The sequence below is a fragment of the Salvelinus sp. IW2-2015 genome, unplaced genomic scaffold (genome assembly GCF_002910315.2).
Source record: "Salvelinus sp. IW2-2015 unplaced genomic scaffold, ASM291031v2 Un_scaffold356, whole genome shotgun sequence".
NCBI classification, from domain to species: Eukaryota; Metazoa; Chordata; class Actinopteri; order Salmoniformes; family Salmonidae; genus Salvelinus; species Salvelinus sp. IW2-2015.
Genome location: NW_019942547.1, coordinates 155,434 through 173,235, shown reverse-complemented (window position 1 = coordinate 173,235; position 17,802 = coordinate 155,434). Strand labels below are relative to the sequence as shown.

The 17,802-nt window shown below is 45.4% G+C and overlaps 1 protein-coding gene across 3 annotated transcripts; it reads left to right on the top strand.

Moving 5' to 3' along the window:
* Positions 1 to 9: 9 nt before the first annotated feature.
* Positions 10 to 17,039, top strand: tcirg1a (T cell immune regulator 1, ATPase H+ transporting V0 subunit a3a). 3 transcript variants are annotated; one of them, XM_024135373.2, is made up of 21 exons: positions 10 to 66; positions 3,088 to 3,210; positions 3,863 to 3,941; positions 4,214 to 4,362; positions 4,601 to 4,696; positions 5,136 to 5,200; positions 6,049 to 6,175; positions 6,391 to 6,473; positions 6,647 to 6,740; positions 7,330 to 7,542; positions 9,877 to 10,030; positions 10,152 to 10,291; positions 10,858 to 11,015; positions 11,098 to 11,188; positions 11,617 to 11,735; positions 11,859 to 12,072; positions 12,287 to 12,400; positions 12,621 to 12,707; positions 12,951 to 13,071; positions 15,934 to 16,105; positions 16,433 to 17,039. In XM_024135373.2, the coding sequence occupies exons 2-21, from the start codon at positions 3,094 to 3,096 to the stop codon at positions 16,515 to 16,517; spliced, it is 2,478 nt and encodes an 825-aa protein (XP_023991141.1). In that variant the 5' UTR covers positions 10 to 66; positions 3,088 to 3,093; the 3' UTR covers positions 16,518 to 17,039. The 3 variants fall into 3 exon arrangements, with proteins under 3 accessions (XP_023991141.1, XP_023991140.1, XP_070294190.1); XM_024135372.2 differs by lacking the exon at positions 10 to 66 and adding an exon at positions 73 to 276; XM_070438089.1 differs by lacking the exon at positions 10 to 66 and adding an exon at positions 2,056 to 2,234.
* The last annotated feature ends 763 nt before the right edge of the window (positions 17,040 to 17,802 follow it).

The window sequence follows — 17,802 nt, the reverse complement described above, 5'->3', positions numbered from 1 at the left end:
CAACGCAATTACCCGGTGTGTGAGAACAGCACTGTCCCAGAATTTTAAACGGGTTGGAGACGTCACGTGAGTTTGAGAGTAACAGTGTGACACAGAAGGGGTAAAAAAACGGTCAAATAGTTTCAGCCATCTAACGTAACGGTCATCTGTACTGTAGTCCCTTTGTTTACATCTCTGCATAGTGCACGTTGCACCATCCCACTTGCTAGAGGGAGAAATGCTGGGATAGCATGCCCCAGTTAATAGACAGCTAACCGGCGAGCTAGCTAGATAACGGTAAGTTACAGAAGTTAATTTTCGGTTCACGTAGCTAGCTATCGCCCTACGATGTGAAGACGTTTCGATGAAATGGTCAACCATCTCTATTTGACGGGCATGTGTACAGCTATGCTAGCCAACGTCAGCTAGCTTGTCTTTACCAGCTAGGTTACTGCTAGCTGTTTTGATGCTGCTGATGACCGCTAGTCAGCTTAGCGTCTCCTACTGCGACGATTCGGGACAGTGTTGCATGACTCAAAAGAGAGTAGTTAGCGAAATTGCCTTGTGGTGACTCATTGTATTACTGTATTACCTCCTAGCATCGTATCCTAGCTAGCTATGCTGAATCCGATGAAAATAAAACTAGCTCATCACTGCCCCTAGGATTCCATAGCTCTAGTTCCAGCGTTGATGTACTGTCTCTGCCTTCTAGATGGTAGCGGGGTGAACAGGCCGTGGCTCGGGTGGCTGAGGTCCTTGATTATCTAATTGGCCTTCATGTGACACAGGGTGCTGTAGTTGTCCTGGAATGAGACCAGGCAGTGCGCCCCCGGTGATGCGTTGGGCTAGATGCCCCACCCTCTGGAGAGCCCTGCGGTTGTGAGCGGTGCAATTGCCGTACCAGGCGGTGATACAGCCTGACAGGATGCTCTCAATGGTGCATCTGTAGAAGTTTGTGAGGGTCTTAGGGGCCAAGCCCAATGTTTTCAGCCTCCTGAGGTCGAAGAGGCGCTGTGTGCCGCCTTCACCAAGCTGTCTGTGTGAATAGACCATTTCAAGTCAAATCAAATTGAATTTGTCACAAGCTGAAAACAACAGGTTTAGACTTTACTGTGAAATGCTTAATTATGAACCCTTTCTCAACAATGCTGAGTTAAAAAGTAAGAAAATCTGCACAAAAAAATGGTAACACAAATAACAATAAACCTGGCTATATACAAGGAGTACCGGTACGAGTCAATGTGCAGGGGAATGAGGTAGTTAAGGTAATATCTACATGTAGGTAGGGGTAAAAGTGACTAGGCAGTCAGGATAGTTAACTCTTTCAGGATCTGAGGGCCTATGCCATTTCAGGTTGTCAGTGATGTGCACACCGAGGAACTTGAAACTTTTGACGCTTTCCACTGCGGCCAGTCAATGTGAATGGGGGCGTGCTCTTTCTGCCGTCTCCTGTAGTCCACGATCAGCTCCTTTGTTTTGTTGACGTTGAGGGAGAGGTAATTTTCCTGGCACCACTCCGCCAGGGCCCTCACCTCCTCCCTGTAGGCTGTCTTGTCGTTGTTGGTAATCAGGCCTACCACTGTTGGGTCGTCAGCGAACTTGGTGATTGAGTTGGAGTGGCCACGCAGTCATGGGTGAACAGGGAGCCCCTGTGGGGCCCCCGTGTTGAGGATCAACGTGACGGTGGTGTAGTTTCCTACCGTCAGGACGTCCAGGACCCAGTTGCGCAGGGAGGGGTTTAGACCCAGGGCCCTGAGCTTAGTGATGAGCTTGGAGGGCACTATGGTGTTGAAGGCTGAGCTTTAGTCTATAAACAGCATTCTTACGTAGTTATTTCTCGTGCCCAGGTGGAATAGGGCAGTGTGCAGAGCAATGGCGATTGCATTGTTTGTGGATCTGATATGCGAATTGCAGTGGGTCTAGGGGGGGGGTCGGGTAAGGTGGAGGTGATATGATCCTTGACTAGCCTCTCAAAGCACTTCATGATGACAGAAGTGAGTACTACGGGGCGATAGTCATTTAGTTCAGTTGCCATTCGCTTTCATGGGTACAGGAACAATGGTGGACATCTTGAAGCAAGTCGGGACAACAGAGTGGGATATGGAGAGATGGAATATGTCCGTAAACACTCCAGCCAGCTGGTCTGCACATGCTCTGAAGCTTGGGATGCCGTCTGGGCCGGCAGCCTTGCGAGGGTTTACGCGCTGAAACGACTTACTCACGTCGGCCACGGCGAACGAGAGCACACAGTCCTCGTGAGCGTCCATCACTATTTAATACAGCCTGTACATGTATCCTTGCTATGTCTTCCTCTACGTAGGTCTGAATACTTAATTATAACAATATAATTAGATGGTAACTAGCTACTATTTATATTAGTAGTGATAGTACTTCCATATATACTAAATTCCATATATACTAAAGTGTACTACAGCTCTCTGATTTCCTTTTCTTATTTGCAGTACTCACATCTGTCTGTGTGTGTGTGTGTGTGTGTGTGTGTGTGTGTGTGTGTGTGTGTGTGTGTGTTTGAGGGCCNGTGTGTGTGTTTGAGGGCCCCCGCTACGCCTCAGCTGACTTTGGTTATAGGTTTGAGTGACTGTAGTATTTTATCAGTCTCTCTCTCATTACCATCTCTCAATCACATGGGGTGGTATCCTGTTCTCTTCCCCTCATTTTAACTCAATTACTGTCCAGCCATCTGTCCCAGAGTCACATATCGAGAAATGAACTTTTCCGTGTTCAGTAGCCTCCTGACTGGCTGGTAGCCTCCTGACTGGTCCTATCCCGCCTTACTCTCCATCTTTCCATATTTCTCTCGATGCTTACACTCCTCTCCGGACTGTCTATATTAGCTTTTATTTATTTACATTTTTGTTACCGTTATTTAACCAACCTGACAGGTAATATTGAGAAGAAACACCTTTTCTTTTTAGCCTGGTCCCAGATCTGTTTGTGCTCTTGCGAACTCCATTGCTGTCAGTGTCAAGCCAAACATTGACACTCAGGCTATTGTCTTTTTCCAATACAGAATCCATCGGAAGTTTTGAACAGGTCATTTATAATATCTTTTAAAGTTGATTGTTTATTYGACACTCATTTCTACAGGTCGCCATGGGCGCGTTCTTCCGGAGCGAGGAGGTGTGTCTCGTGCAGCTCTTTCTCCAATCGGGGTCAGCCTACAACTGCGTCAGCGAGCTTGGAGAGCTGGGACTGGTCGAATTCAGAGACGTGAGTTCTTAACTTTGACATTTTAGTATTGAACATCTATTGTAACGCTGATAATAGACTAATTAGACAATAAGCTTACTTGGCTTTTAAATGTATAATTAACGTCAATACCATAGATATCCTATTAAATTACCAGAGGGGCTATRACATGAATCCTCAGTTCCAGACTGGGGTGAAAATGGCAGCCATTGGGGTCAGTGAGAAATCCAAACCAGTCTAATTGGAATGAATGGCAGTAAATGCATAGATTATGCATTTCCTGCTTCTACTTAAGCAGTAAAGTAAAAGTAAGGTATGTAGTATAACATAAATTGTCKAAGTCCTATCATCAACWGATTTCAGCCAGTGTATGGCTGTGTATTGACTGCATTGTTTGAMYGGAGTGTTGGMATATTGTCAGTTAATTTGAAAAAATGATGTAATTATTCCTCTAAGACTGTATGGCTGGCAGGCTAACGAACATACAGTGCAGATAATATTCACATTCATTGTTTTACACAGTTATCTTATTACAGCACTGGTTGACCAACTCCCTTAACAAAATGGCTGACCTTTTAATCCGTCTTAAGAAGGTTCACGTCCGTTCCAGTATTCTAACTCCTCCTCCTCTTCTTCCTTCTCCTCCTTCTTCTTCTCTTCCCCTCCACTCCAGTTGAACCCCAATGTCAACTCGTTCCAGAGGAAGTTTGTGAACGAGGTGCGGCGCTGTGAGGAGATGGAGAAGACCTTCAGTGAGTCTCTGACCTCTGGCCTTCACACCATACGATCAGAGAGCATCCTCATATGGGATATTCATCAAGCCTCCTCCTCTACGTATCCTCACTTCCGCTTTGATAATCTGCATCTGATATCCACTTGCTCCCTCGTCCCTCTTCCACTCTCCTTTTCTGCACATCTTCTTTCCCTTCGCCATCCCTCCATCCACCCTTCTGTTCATCATCCATTCATTCACTCATTCATCGCTCCACCCCACCTTTCTTTCTCGTCATCCCTCTCTCCCCAGCGTACCTGGAGCAGGAGATCGTTCGGTCCCTGTTCCCCCCGCAGGTGGGTCCTCTCCCCACCCCCAGCCCCTTGCCCTCCGCCCCCCAGCCCAGAGAACTCATGGCCATCGAGGAGGAGAGCGAGAGGCTGGCCAGGGAGCTACGAGAGGTGAGGAGGGGAGAAAGAGAAGCTAGGAGGGGGAGAAAATGGGAGAGGAGTGAGGGGGAGAGGTACTGAGAAGGGGAGAGGAACTGTTTTCCTACTTTGAAAATATATCCCTCCTTAGACATTCTAGTCGAAACGTTGCAATTGATTCTACGGGACCATATACAGCTGTACACCAGGTTATTTTTATTCCTTTCATTGTTTGGGCTAATCATACTGTTCTGCTGTCTGATTGGTCCAGGTGTCCAGGAACAGAGACTGCCTGATGAACCAGCTGATCCAGCTCAGCCAATACAGAGGGGTTCTGATCCAGACACACACTCTCACCGTCTCACAGGTAGGAACGACAGCTCCCAGCATGGTCTCTAATCACCTCACAGGTATGAACTACAGATCCCAGTATTCTCTCTGCTGCTCTCCATTGTTGCACTCACACGCTCTTGGAATTATGAGTTTCCAATGTCAAGAAACGATTCAAGTAAACCTCGGAAGTTATTTTCAAACGGGATGGGCCAAGTTTCCGAGGAACTCATGAACACAGCAGATGTGTATGGAAAAGCATTGATTTCTTTAGCAGTAGCTTTCATTCTGATAAAGGACATTGACGGCCGAAACATCATGATTTTACCTCGAATTGGACAAATAAACGATCAAGATTAGAATTTTAAGCGAGAGTTGCACCTATTCCTTCCAAATGTTCTCATGATTTTTGTTTGTACTTAGTCTCTCATTGGTTGAGCGCCTTCTACTCATCTCCTATCTCCCTCTCTTATCAGGCTCATCCTCCCTCTACTCTGGAGACTGCTGCCTTACTGGACAACAGACAAGACATCAGGCTGAGGTAACAGACGGACAAATATATATATATATCAATCAGTGGAGGCTGGTGGGAGGAGCTATAGGAGGACGGGCTCGTTGTAAAGACTGGGACGGAATAGATGGAAATACATCAAACATATGGAAACCACGTTTGACTCCGTTCATTCCATTCCATCCGTTACAAAGGAGCCTGTCCTCCTATAGCTCCTCCCACCAGCCTCCTCTGATATCAATGGCTTCATTGTCAATGGCTGCATCTCAAACAGCACCCTATTTCCTATACAGTGGTCTGGCTCTGGTCAAAAGTAATGCACTATAAAGGCAATTGGGGGGCCATAGGTTGCCATTTGGGAAGAACACTATCCAATGGACTTTCCCTACTGGCTTGACAAGCAGCCTAAATATAGTTCGCATTGCAATATATAAAAGAGAATATGTGATAAGCAAAAGTGGGTGCGTCCCAAGTGGCATTCTATTCCCTATGGGCCCCGGTCAAAATACGTTTTACCAAACATCTTTCATCTTTTCTCCTCTTGACACTGGTTGCGTCAGATGTTTGGTAAAACTTCATTTGTATAGTCCGGATTGATGCTCAACAGATGATCACACGATCAATAAACTATCTGTTGATAAGCAACTGCTTTCTAAGGTTAGGGTTAGGTTAAGAATAAGGTTAAGGGTTAAAGTTAGGGTTAGAGTAAGGGTTAAGTTTAGGGTTAGGATAAGGGTCAAGGTTAAGGTTAGAGCTAGGGTTAGGGTTAGTAGATAGTTGGTCGAAATGTTACTGATAGTCAGTAGACAGGCGGACTCTCCAAATAAAGTGTTACCAGATATTTTTCTCTCACTTGTCTTCTTCCGTCTCCTTCCCAGTTTTGTGGCTGGCGTGGTCCACCCGTGGAAGGTTCCGTCGTTTGAGCGGCTGCTATGGCGAGCGTGCCGCGGTTACATCATCGTCGACTTCAGGGAGATGGAGGAGAGGCTGGAGCTTCCTGAAACAGTAAGAAATGACAGGGGGACAATAGAGGGATGAATACAGGAAATAAGGAATAAAGATGGACGAGCAAAGGAAAGAATGTTGGAGGATCATATCCTTATGAGTGTTCCATTATGAAGAAATTACGTATTTCCCTTTCCACACAAATAAGCAAAATTATGTTTTTTTCCCCCTTCTAAATCCTACTTCCTTACTTCATTTTTTACGACCAATCACAGGGCGAGATGGTCCAGTGGACAGTCTTCCTCATCTCTTTCTGGGGCGAGCAGATTGGACAGAAAGTCAAGAAGATCTGTGATTGGTWAGTGAGAGCAGATCCAAAGTTTATAACAATTTTCAGTTACATGTTGAATTTGTCTAATTTATTGTCTAATCTAATGATTCTTGGTCTCCTTTTTTTCTTACCCCTTCTCTATTTCTCTTCCTGTCTCTCTTTCTTTCCTCCGTCTCTTTCTTCTTCTGTCCTTCTCTCAGTTTCCACACCCACACCTTTGACTACCCAGAGGGCACGACGGAGAGAGAGAAGATTCTGCACGGGCTGCAGGGAAGGATAGTAGACATCAAAACGGTAAGAAAAGAGAGAGCGATTGAGAGATGGAGAGAGATGGACAGAGACTAGCAGATCATTTTGAGCTGGAACAATCATTATCTCTCAGTTTTCTGTGTCTTCGTCAGTCGTCTTCGATGTTGGGTGGATATCAGGCCACGCCTGTTCTATCTTGGGCTCCCGAGTGGCGCAAGCGGTCTAAGGCACTGCATCTCAATGCTAGAGGCGTCACTACAGAACCTGGTTCGATTCCAGGATGTATCACAACAGGCCGTGATTGGGAGTCCCATAGGGCRGCGCACAATTGACCCAGCGTCGTCCGGGTTAGGGTTTGGCCGGGGTAGGCCGTCACTGTAAATAAGAATTTGTTCTTAACTGACTTGCCTAGTTAAATAAAGGTTAAATAAAAAAAATACTCCTATGGCACCACCCTGGTTTGTTAACCCCTTCCTCCTCTCCATGATTTATTTCACGTCTCCCAGACAGGAGGTTCTACCCCAGTGGAAGGTGTTCTATCCATATCATTAGAATGCTTCTCATTCTATTTGTATGGATTCTTATYTATTCTGTGTTTATTAAACCCCTTCCTTCCCTCCATGGTTTCCCTCAGGTCCTCTCCCAGACGGAACATTACCTGCAGCAGTTGTTGTGTCGCTCGGTGGCCGTGCTGCCCCAGTGGAAGGTGCGGGTCCAGAAGTGCAAGGCCGTCCAGGCCGTGCTCAACCTCTGCAGCCCCTCCGTCACTGACAAGTGTCTGATCGCCGAGGCCTGGTGTCCCGTCAGGAAAYTGCTGCTGCTGCAGAGCGCCCTGATAGAGGGAACGGTGAGAGAGGAGGGAGGGGAGGAGATAGGAGGGATGGGCAAATGGCGGCTTCTCTATCTCTCTCTTTCTCTCTCTCTTTTTAGCTTTTGTAGGCCCTCGGATCAATTTCCAAAAACATTTTATTTTTTATTTTTTTTAAGAACTCAGTCGAGGTCTCAACTTCCTGTTGCGAGTTAGAATAGTAGAATATACAATGTGCAATTTCTACATTTGGTTGTGCATCAGCAGTTTTTCTCTTGTTATGTCAGTCACTGACAGTCAATTATCCATGTCAGCTCGTCATTTTTAGATTGGTAAGTTAGTCTAGCCAGCTATCACAATGTGTAGTAATTAATCATGGAGGAATACTGACCGGGCACATGCCCAGAGGCCTTGACTTCCAGGGGGCCCTCATTGAAATCATATTAAGTCATGTAAAAATGTGCCGAATTGCAGGAAAATTGCTTTGAAAATGCAAAAATGTATCTCCACCCCATGACAAAATGGATTGAATTACAAAAAATTWGCTGTAAAACTACAGTTTTGTCCTCTGCCCCATAGGAGAATGGGTAGAATTGCATGCAATGAGTTATAAAATTGCAACATTTTCTCTCCGCCCCATGACAAAATTGCAAAATGTTTAGAACTTTAAAATTACATATACATTTTCTCTCCACCGTCAAAACCAAATCTCGCTTAGGGCCCCCAAAAGGCTAGGGCCAGGCCTGGCTACTGGTATAATGCATTTAGTTAAGAGAATTAAGTATACTGAACAAGAATATCAACTCAACATGTAAAGTGTCGGTCCCAAGTTTCATGAGCTGAAATAAACATCCCAGAAAGATTTCATACACACAAAAAGCTTATTTCTCAAAAATGTTTGTTACATCCCTGTTAGTGAGCCTTTCTATTTGCCAAGATAATCCATCCACCTGATAGGTGTGACATATCAAGAATCTGATTAAACAGCATGATCACTACACAGGTGCATCTTGTGCTGGGGACAATAAAGTGTATGTAAACTTCTGACCCACTGGAATTGTGATACAGTGAATTATAAGTGAAATAATCTGTCTGTAACCAATTGTTGGACAAATGACTTGTGTCATGCACAAAGTAGATGTCCTAACCGACTTGCCAAAACTATAGTTTGTTAACAAGAAATGTATGGAGTGGTTGAAAAACTAGTTTTAATGACTCCAACCTACCGGTAAGTGTAAACTTCCGACTTCAACTGTATATACAATTCCTGGAAGCTGCAAATGTCCAGTTTGTCCATGGCCTGCATACTCACCAGWCATGTCACCCATTGAGCATGTTTGGGATGCTCTGGATCGACGYGTACAACAGCATGTTCCAGTTCCCGCCGATATCCAGCAACTTCGCACAGCCATTGAAGAGGAGTGGGACAACATTCCACATGTCACAATCAATAGCAAATCCATAGATTAGGGTCTAATTTAATTATTTTAATTGACTGATTTCCTTCTATGACCTGTAACTCAGTAAAATCTTAGAAATTGGGCTCCCGAGTGGCACAGCGGTCTAAGGCACTGCATCTCAGTGCTAGAGGCGTCACTACAGACCCCGGTTCATTCCCGGGCTGTATCACAACCGGCCGTGATCGGCAGTCCCATAGGGCGGCGCACAATTGGCCCAGCGTCGTCTGGTTTAGAGAAGGGTTTGGGTGGGGGGGCTTTACTTGGCTAATTGTGCTCTAGTGACTCCTTGTGACGGGCCGGGCGCCTGCAGGCTGACCTCGGTCGTCAGGTGAACAGTGTTTCCTCCAACACATTGTTGCGGCTGGCTTCTGGGTTGAGCGGGCGGGTGTTAAGAGTGGGCGGGCGGGTGTTGGCTGGTCATGTTTCGGAGGATGTATGACTCGACCTCCGCATCCCAAACCCGTTGGGGAGTTGCAGAGATGAGAGAAGATCGAAATTGGGGAGGGAAAAAAAGAGGGTAAAATACCAATAAATAAATAATATAATAATTAGAAAAAAATCTTTGAAATTGTTGCATGTTGCGTTTAGATTTTTTGTTCAGTGTAGTTTAACTGCACAAATGGATTGATTGCACAAATCAGTTGACTACATGTGTGTGTATGGATGTGGGTACGCAGACCCGCAAGTTTACTGCAGCCCCTCATGACCAGTTAAGATTTGTGTGGCCCCCACCCCCATCAAAGTTGCTCTGAGATGGGAGGAATAGGGATGATCAAGGTGAAAGAATAGACAGGGATGATCAAGGTGAAAGAAATTACACTTTTGGCTAGGTAGAAACATCATAAGAATGTGTAATTTGGTGTTATGATTACTTTAACAGGACTATCTCTCTCTTTCTCTCCCTCTCCCACAGAGGAAGAACGGTAGTGGTGTGGACTCATTCTATAACCGCCTCCCGGACCCCAGCACTCCTCCTCCCACCCTCTTCCACACCAACTCCTTCACAGCCGGCTTCCAGAGCATCGTAGACGCATACGGTGTTGCCAGATACAGAGAGGTCAACCCAGGTATACACACACACACACACACACCAGAAAACTCAACAGTCATCCACCAACTCTGTCAACCCTAACTCTCACTCTCTGTGTATGTTTTGTGTGTTTGTCCCTCCTGTGGCTCCGTCCGTAGCGGTGTACACCATTATCACCTTCCCCTTCCTGTTTGCGGTGATGTTTGGGGACGTGGGCCACGGCCTCCTCATGACCATGGCCGCCCTCTGGATGGTGCTGCAGGAGAGAGACCTCAATCTCAGGACCAACGACAACGAGGTACACACAGCTTACCACTCTCCTTGTGGATGGTACTACAGGAGAAAGACCCCAAACTCAGGACTATTTTATTTTTAAAAAATAAAGAAATTGAACCTTTATTTAACTCGGCAAGTCAGTTAAGAACAAATTCTTATTTACAATGACGGCCTACACCGGCCAAACCCGGACGACGCTGGGCCAATTGTGCGCCGCCCTATGGGACTCCCAATCACGGCCGGGTTGTGAAACAGCCTGGATTCGAACCAAGGTGTCTGTAGTGACGCCTCTAGCACTGAGATGCGGTGCCTTAGACCACCGCGCCACTCGGGAGCAACAAGGTAAACAGGAAGAGGGGAGAGCCCTCTAATGCASGGGTGGGTGACTCCAGGGTGTGTCACCAATCAGGCGCCAGAGGACTGGAGCCTCTTCCCAAACACACAATCATCCCAGTTTCCTGTCTCTAGTTTGTCTTCATGTAAAATCTGTACTGGAAATGAAAGTGTTTCAACTGGCCCAGCCACATACTGTACCCGTCTTGACCTCATCCAACTGAAGAGCAACTCTCTCTCTCTTCTATCTCTCAGATCTGGCAGATGATGTTTGGTGGTCGGTATCTGATCCTGTTGATGGGTCTATTCTCTATCTACACCGGAGCCGTCTACAACGAGTGTTTCAGTAAAGGCCTCAGCCCCTTCCCCTCGGGATGGCACCTACAACCTATGTTCCAGCACTACAACTGGAGGTAAATGGATACACACACGTATGCGCACACACACACACAGACGCACACACACACTAACATTGTCCTCTCCATTCTGTGTCAGYGATGAGACTCTGAGAGAGAACCAGTATCTTACTCTGGACCCGAACGTGACCGGAGTGTTCCAGGGACCCTATCCATTTGGCATCGACCCGGTAACTAACTCTAAACTACATCCATCCATCTTTTGATCTATATCGGTTTTGCCTATTTTCCCATTCGACGTCTTTATTCCATACTGAATGAGCCGGCACTGGAAACCCCCATGCAACATGTATCCAAGCTCTTTCATACAGCAGCTTTGGAGTGAGTAGGCTCTGGAAACAGTGATGCAACATCAACATTTTTCAGGACTGAGTCAAATGAAAACATGGCGTTAACATTACGCAATTCCATTTCCTTTTATTGTATGGCGATTACTAACAGGCCTATAACMGTACAAATATGTTAGGTCCTGTGCTGGTTTCAACAAGAAATGAAAAGAGAAACAAACTAAACGTAAAGAAACATCCTTGTGTACGGAATACTTGAATTCGACACATTCCAAAACAATGTCTGTTGTTTTCYGACCTTTGACCTGTAGATCTGGCGGCTGGCCAACAACCACCTGACGTTCCTGAACTCGTACAAGATGAAGATGTCCGTCATCATCGGGGTCGTCCACATGACTTTCGGAGTCTGCCTGTCCTTTTTCAACTACATGTAGGTCTCCACTTCCACTCTGACACAAACACTACAACCCTAAAACCACACCGTCTTTTCCAAGGAGACCGTAGTAACACATCTGATCATAGTCATGCTCTTTGTCTCTCTCACACCCTCCAGTCACTTGAACCAGCTGAGCAGTGTGTTCCTGGTACTGATCCCAGAGCTGTTGTTCATGCAGTGTCTGTTTGGCTACCTGGTCTTCATGGTGTTGTTTAAGTGGGTGGCGTTCAGCCCCCAGGACTCAGACCGGGCCCCCAGCATCCTCATACACTTCATAGATATGTTCCTGTTCACTGAGAATGAGGATAATCCGCCCCTCTACCACGGACAGGTGAGGAGCACGCGCATACACGTTACGTGTGCCGGCAGACAGACTCGCATACACGTTACGTGTGCCGGCAGACAGACTTGCACGCACACACGTGATTGTGGATAGGTGAGTGTACCTGTCCTGTTCACCTAGCTGTAATAAGCTCTAGCAATGGACAACTTGAATGAATGTCTGTTTCTCTTCCGTCCCCCCCTCCCTCCCTCCCTCCCTCTAGATGATAGTCCAGAGGGTCCTGGTGGTGGTAGCTCTGGCGTCAGTGCCTGTCCTGTTACTAGGGAAACCACTCTATCTCTACTACAACCACAGAAGAAGAGCCAACACAAGAGGGGTAAGGGTCTGAGTGAGAGAGAGACTGGGATTGGAAGTGGATAACTACATTTTTGCTTGTACGCAAAGGAGTCCGACAGCGTTTGTAACATATGCGAACAGTTAAGTGTGTGTGTGATTGAGACATGAAGTCTGTTTACCCCACTGAGTCATTGGTTCTAGACCTCAGCCCTCTGATTCTAAATAATGGATGCCACATGTCGTGTGTGTGCGTGCGACAGGGAGAAGAGCGCCCCCTTGTGACGGACACCAGCTCCATCAACGCATTACAAGGAGACCTGGAGGAAGGAGGAACCAGAGAGGAGGAGGTGAGGAGGGGAGAGGAAGGGGTAGAAAGTAGGAGGGTTCATTTGAGGAAACTGGGTCTTGTTAATTAATGTAAACCGTACCAAAAGGTTTTTCAACTGAAAACGAAAATGGGTGTTTCTAATTAGACAAGGTAGTCCCTCCAGGTTTCGGTCTGTTTTTTTGTTTGGTGTCTAGTGAATATGGACCAGGGCTAAGTGTTGATTTGTGATTCTGGTTTTAACCCTTTCTCTCCTCCCCTGCAGGAGTTTGATACAGCGGATGTGTTCATGCACCAGGCCATCCACACTATAGAATACTGTCTGGGCTGCATCTCCAACACAGCTTCCTACCTACGACTGTGGGCCCTCAGCCTCGCACATGCACGTGAGTCACACACAAACACACCGTCACATTGTGCCAGTGACGTTTGTGCGTGTGTGTGACATTGTCACACACCCAAATATCTAACACACACACTCTCATAACACACACATAGATTTAAGTTTAAGTCTCCTTTATCTACACACTTGTCAATTGTTTTTCAAATCCATCCTTCATGGCACTGATCTGAAAGAACTGACCAGGTGAAAGCTAGCCTAATGATGAAAGGGGGATTCCTAGTCAGTTGTACAACTGAATGCATTCAACTGAAATGTGTCTTCCGCATTCAACCCAACCCCTCTGGATCAGAGAGGTGCAGGGGGCTGCCTTAATCGAGCTTTCATCACATGACTTTCTTTCACCTGTCAAGTACTTCCTAATCAGAATAGATGAAGGGCAGGAGACAAGGAGAAGACTAAGGTCTTTAAAAAAATGTTTTTATCAGGAAACCCTTTTTCTATCACCTTTAAGCAATCGAAAGAGAGCCCACATTCTATTCCCAAGTTGACTCCAAATGTGAACGATGCCAACATGTTCTGGTTGTGTCCAAAACTAAAAGGCTATCGGGATGCCATTTTGAATCCAATATAACATAAGTACCTATAACTACTTGTCCACTGATAGCGATAGCTCCTGACTCACTGATACACTGCCTTCGGAAAGTATTCAGACCCCTTGACTTTTCCCACATTGTTACTTTACAGCCTTATTCATCAATCTACACACAATACCCCACAATGACAAAGCAAAAACAGGTCTTTAGAATGTTTTTGAACTGAAATATCACATTTACATAAGTATTCAGACCCTTTACTCAGTACTTTGTTGCAACACCTTTGGCAGCTATTACAGCCTTGAGTCGTCTTGGGCATGGCGCGTCAAGCTTGGCACACCTGTATTTGTGGAGTTTCTTCCATTCTGCTCTGCAGAGCCTCTCAATCTCTGTCAGGTTGCTGCACAGCTATTTTCAGGTCTCTCCAGAGATGTTCGATCGTGTTCCAGTCCGGGTTCTGGCTGGGCCACTCAAGAACATTCAAAAGACTTGTCCCGAAGCCACGCCTGCGTTGTCTTGGCTGTGTGCTTAGGGTCGTTGTCCTGTCGGAAGGTGAACATTTGCTGCAGTCATAGGTCCTGAGCGTCTTGGAGACAGTTTTCATCAAGGATCTCGCTGTACTTTTCTCCGTTCATCTTTGCCTTGATCCTGACTAGTCCCCCAGTCCCTGCCGCTGAAAAACATCCCCACAGCATGATGCTGCCACCACCATTCTTCACCGTAGGGATGGTGCCAGGTTTCTTCCAGACATGACGCTTGGCATTCAGGCCATAGAGTTCAATATTGGCTTCATCAGACCAGAGAATCTTATTTCTCATAGTCTGAGATTCCTTTAGGTGCCTTTTGGCAAACTCCAAGCGGGCTGTCATGTGCCTTTTACTGATGAGTGGCTTCCGTCTGGCCACTCTACCATAAAGGCCTGATTGGTAGAGTGCTGCAGAGATGGTTGTCCTTCTGGAAGGTTCTCCCATCTCCACAGATGAACTCTAGAGCTCTGTCAGAGTGACCATTAGGTTCTTGGTCACCTCCCTAACCAAGGCCCTTCTCCCCCGATTGCTCAGTTTGGCTGGGCGGCCAGCTCTAGGAAGAGTCTTGGTGGTTCCAAACATCTTCCATTTAAGAATGAGAGGCCACTGTTCTTGGAGACCTTCAATGCTGCAGAAATGTTTTGGTACCCTTCCCCAGATCTGTGCCTCAACACTATCCTGTCTAGGCTCACTATGGAAAATTCCTTCGACCTTATGGCTTGGTTTTTGCTCTGACATGCACTGTCAACTGTGGGACCTTATATAGACAGGTGTGTGTCTTTCCAAATCATGTCCAATCAATTGAATTTACCACAGGTGGACTCGAAGTTGTAGAAACAGCTTAAGGATGATCAATGGAAACAGGATGGACCGGAGATCAATTTCAAATCTCATAGCAAAGGGGTGGAATACTTATGTAAATAAGGTATCCAGGTTTTTTTTCATACATTTTTGCGTGAGGATTTATTTATTTATTTAATCCATTTTAGAATAAGCATATAACGTAACAAAATGTGGAAAAAGTCAAGGGCTCCAAACTTTTGACTGGTACTGTACACATGTTCAAAAGTTAGGGGTCACTTAGAAATGTGCTTGTTTTTGAAAGAAAAGCACATTTTTTGTCCATTGAAATAACATCAAATTGATCAGAAATAGTGTGGACATTGTTAATGTTGTAAATAACTATTGTAGCTGGAAACGGCAGATTTTCTTATGGAATATCTACAGAGGCCCATTACCAGCAACCATCACTCCTGTGTTCCAATGGCACGTTGTGTTAGCTAATCCAAGTTTTTCATTTTAAAAGGCTAATTGATCATTAGAAAACCCTTTTGCAATTATGTTAGCACAGCTGAAAACTGTTGTCCTGATTAAAGAAATAATAAAACTGGCTTTTAAACTAGTTGAGTATCTGGAGCATCAGCATTTGTGAGTTCAATTACAGGCTCAAAATGGCCAATTATTTATATATTTGTGTGACCTGGTGATCAAATAAAAGACATGTATTTGTATGCTCTTTGCTAAATGGAAAAGTGACAGCCTACTTACGGTTCATTCAAGACAACTGGGAACTCAAAAAAACGAGGTCAAATCATGACGTCAGTGAGCTTCAGTTCGGGGCTCTAGAAAGATGACAGAGTTTCTGAGTTGGATGACCGTTCAAAATGATTTTTCCCAGTCGGAGATAGTTTTTCCTTAGTTACCAGTTGTCTTGAACGCACTGAAGTCAGAGATTTCAGAATTCCCAGTAGTTTTGAACACGGCATAATACCAGTTGTGTTGCAGAGCTGTCGGAGGTGCTATGGGTGATGGTGATGCGTATCAGCCTGTCGTGGCAGGGTTACGTGGGCTCTGTAGTTCTAGCCGTCATCTTTTCCTTCTTCGCCACACTCACCGTCTCCATCCTGCTCGTCATGGAGGGGCTGTCCGCGTTCCTGCACGCTCTCAGATTGCACTGGTGGGTCACACACCAACACCCTGTTGCCCCTCACTTTGTCATTCACACACCAAACTGTTGCCCCTCAAAGTTCTCTCTCTCACCCCCACAAACACAACCAGTTGATTTGTATCCCACATGGGGATGTGTGAAACTTCTCAGCCTGAAGTGACGCGGATGGTAAGACGCTTTGGGAGGGCAGTCACGTGTGCTAGCAAAGCAGAGGTCCTTGGTTCGAGCCTCAGCGCGAGTCATGTCAGGAGGAAGTGGTAGTCTGAATAAGCAGCGTGACGTCCTTCACGCCACACCATTCTCCATCCCTAATATTCCCATCTTCTTTCTTCCCAGGGTGGAGTTCCAGAATAAGTTCTACAGTGGAACGGGATACAAGCTCAACCCTTTCTCCTTCTCCTCCATCCTAAACCCSCTATAGGCTTTCAACACACGACATTGTTACAGAGGAATTGCAGTACCTACACAGATATAGCCCAATAATAAGCTTGCATTGTTTTATATACCGCTTTCAACACAGGACGTTATCTGACAGATGTAGGGTGTTTGGGATGGTAACCTATTCCTTATATAGTGCACTACTTTTGACAAGAGCCCTATGGACCCTGGTCAAAGGTAGTGCACTATATAGGGAATAGGGTTCCATTTCAGATGCATCCATAGCCTAATAAGCTATTGTTTGATACTAAAAAATGTTGACTTGAATTTCTCTTAAAAAGGAGAGGAACTTGTGAATATAGTTAGCGTTTAGTTGTTTTGCTCAGGAAGCGGTTTTTGACTTGCAGTTTCTCTTTAACGATGAGCCTACAACAAAGATGGCTACTGTAGGAGTGCACTACATTTCCCAGGGACAACTGGGGCACCATTTTGTGCATGGGAGCTTTCTATGTTATTACCACTTATAAATGAATGCCATTAAAGAATTGTTTTATAATCCCTAAAAGCTTGTGGATTGTCTCTACTTTACTGAAAATCCACTACAATGTTGAGTATGAACACTGCAGCCAACAGACATGATAGTTTACAGTACCAGTCAAAAGTTTGGACACCTACTCATTTCAAGGGTTTCTTTACTTTTACTATTTTCTACATTGTAGAATAGTGAAGTCATCAAAACTATGAAATCATGTAGTAACCAAAAAAAGTGTTAAAACAAAATATATTTTATATTAAGAGATTCTTCAAAGTAGCCACCCTTTGCCTTGATGACAGCTTTGCACACTCTTGGTATTCTCTCAACCAGCTTCATGAGGTAGTCACCTGGAATGCATCTCAATTAACATGTGTGCCTTGTTAAAAGTTAATTTGTGTGATTTCTTTGCTTAATGCGTTTGAGCCAATCAGTTGTGTTGTGACAAGGTAGGGGTGGTATATTATGGCAAGAACAGCTCAAGTAAGCAAAGAGAAACAACAGTCCATTACTTTAAGAGATGAAAGGTCAGTCACTCTGGAACAATTCAAGAACTTTGAACGTTTCTTCAAGTGCAGTCGCAAAAAACCATCAAGCGCTGTGATGAAACTGGCTCTCATGAGGACCACCACAGGAAAGGAAGACCCAGAGTTACCTCTGCTGCAGAGGATAAGTTAGAGTTACCAGCCTCAGAAATCACAGCCCAAATAAGTGCTTCAGAGTTCAAGTAACAGACATCAATATCAACTGTTCAGAGGAGACTGTGGATCAGGCCTTCATGGTCGAATTGCTGCAA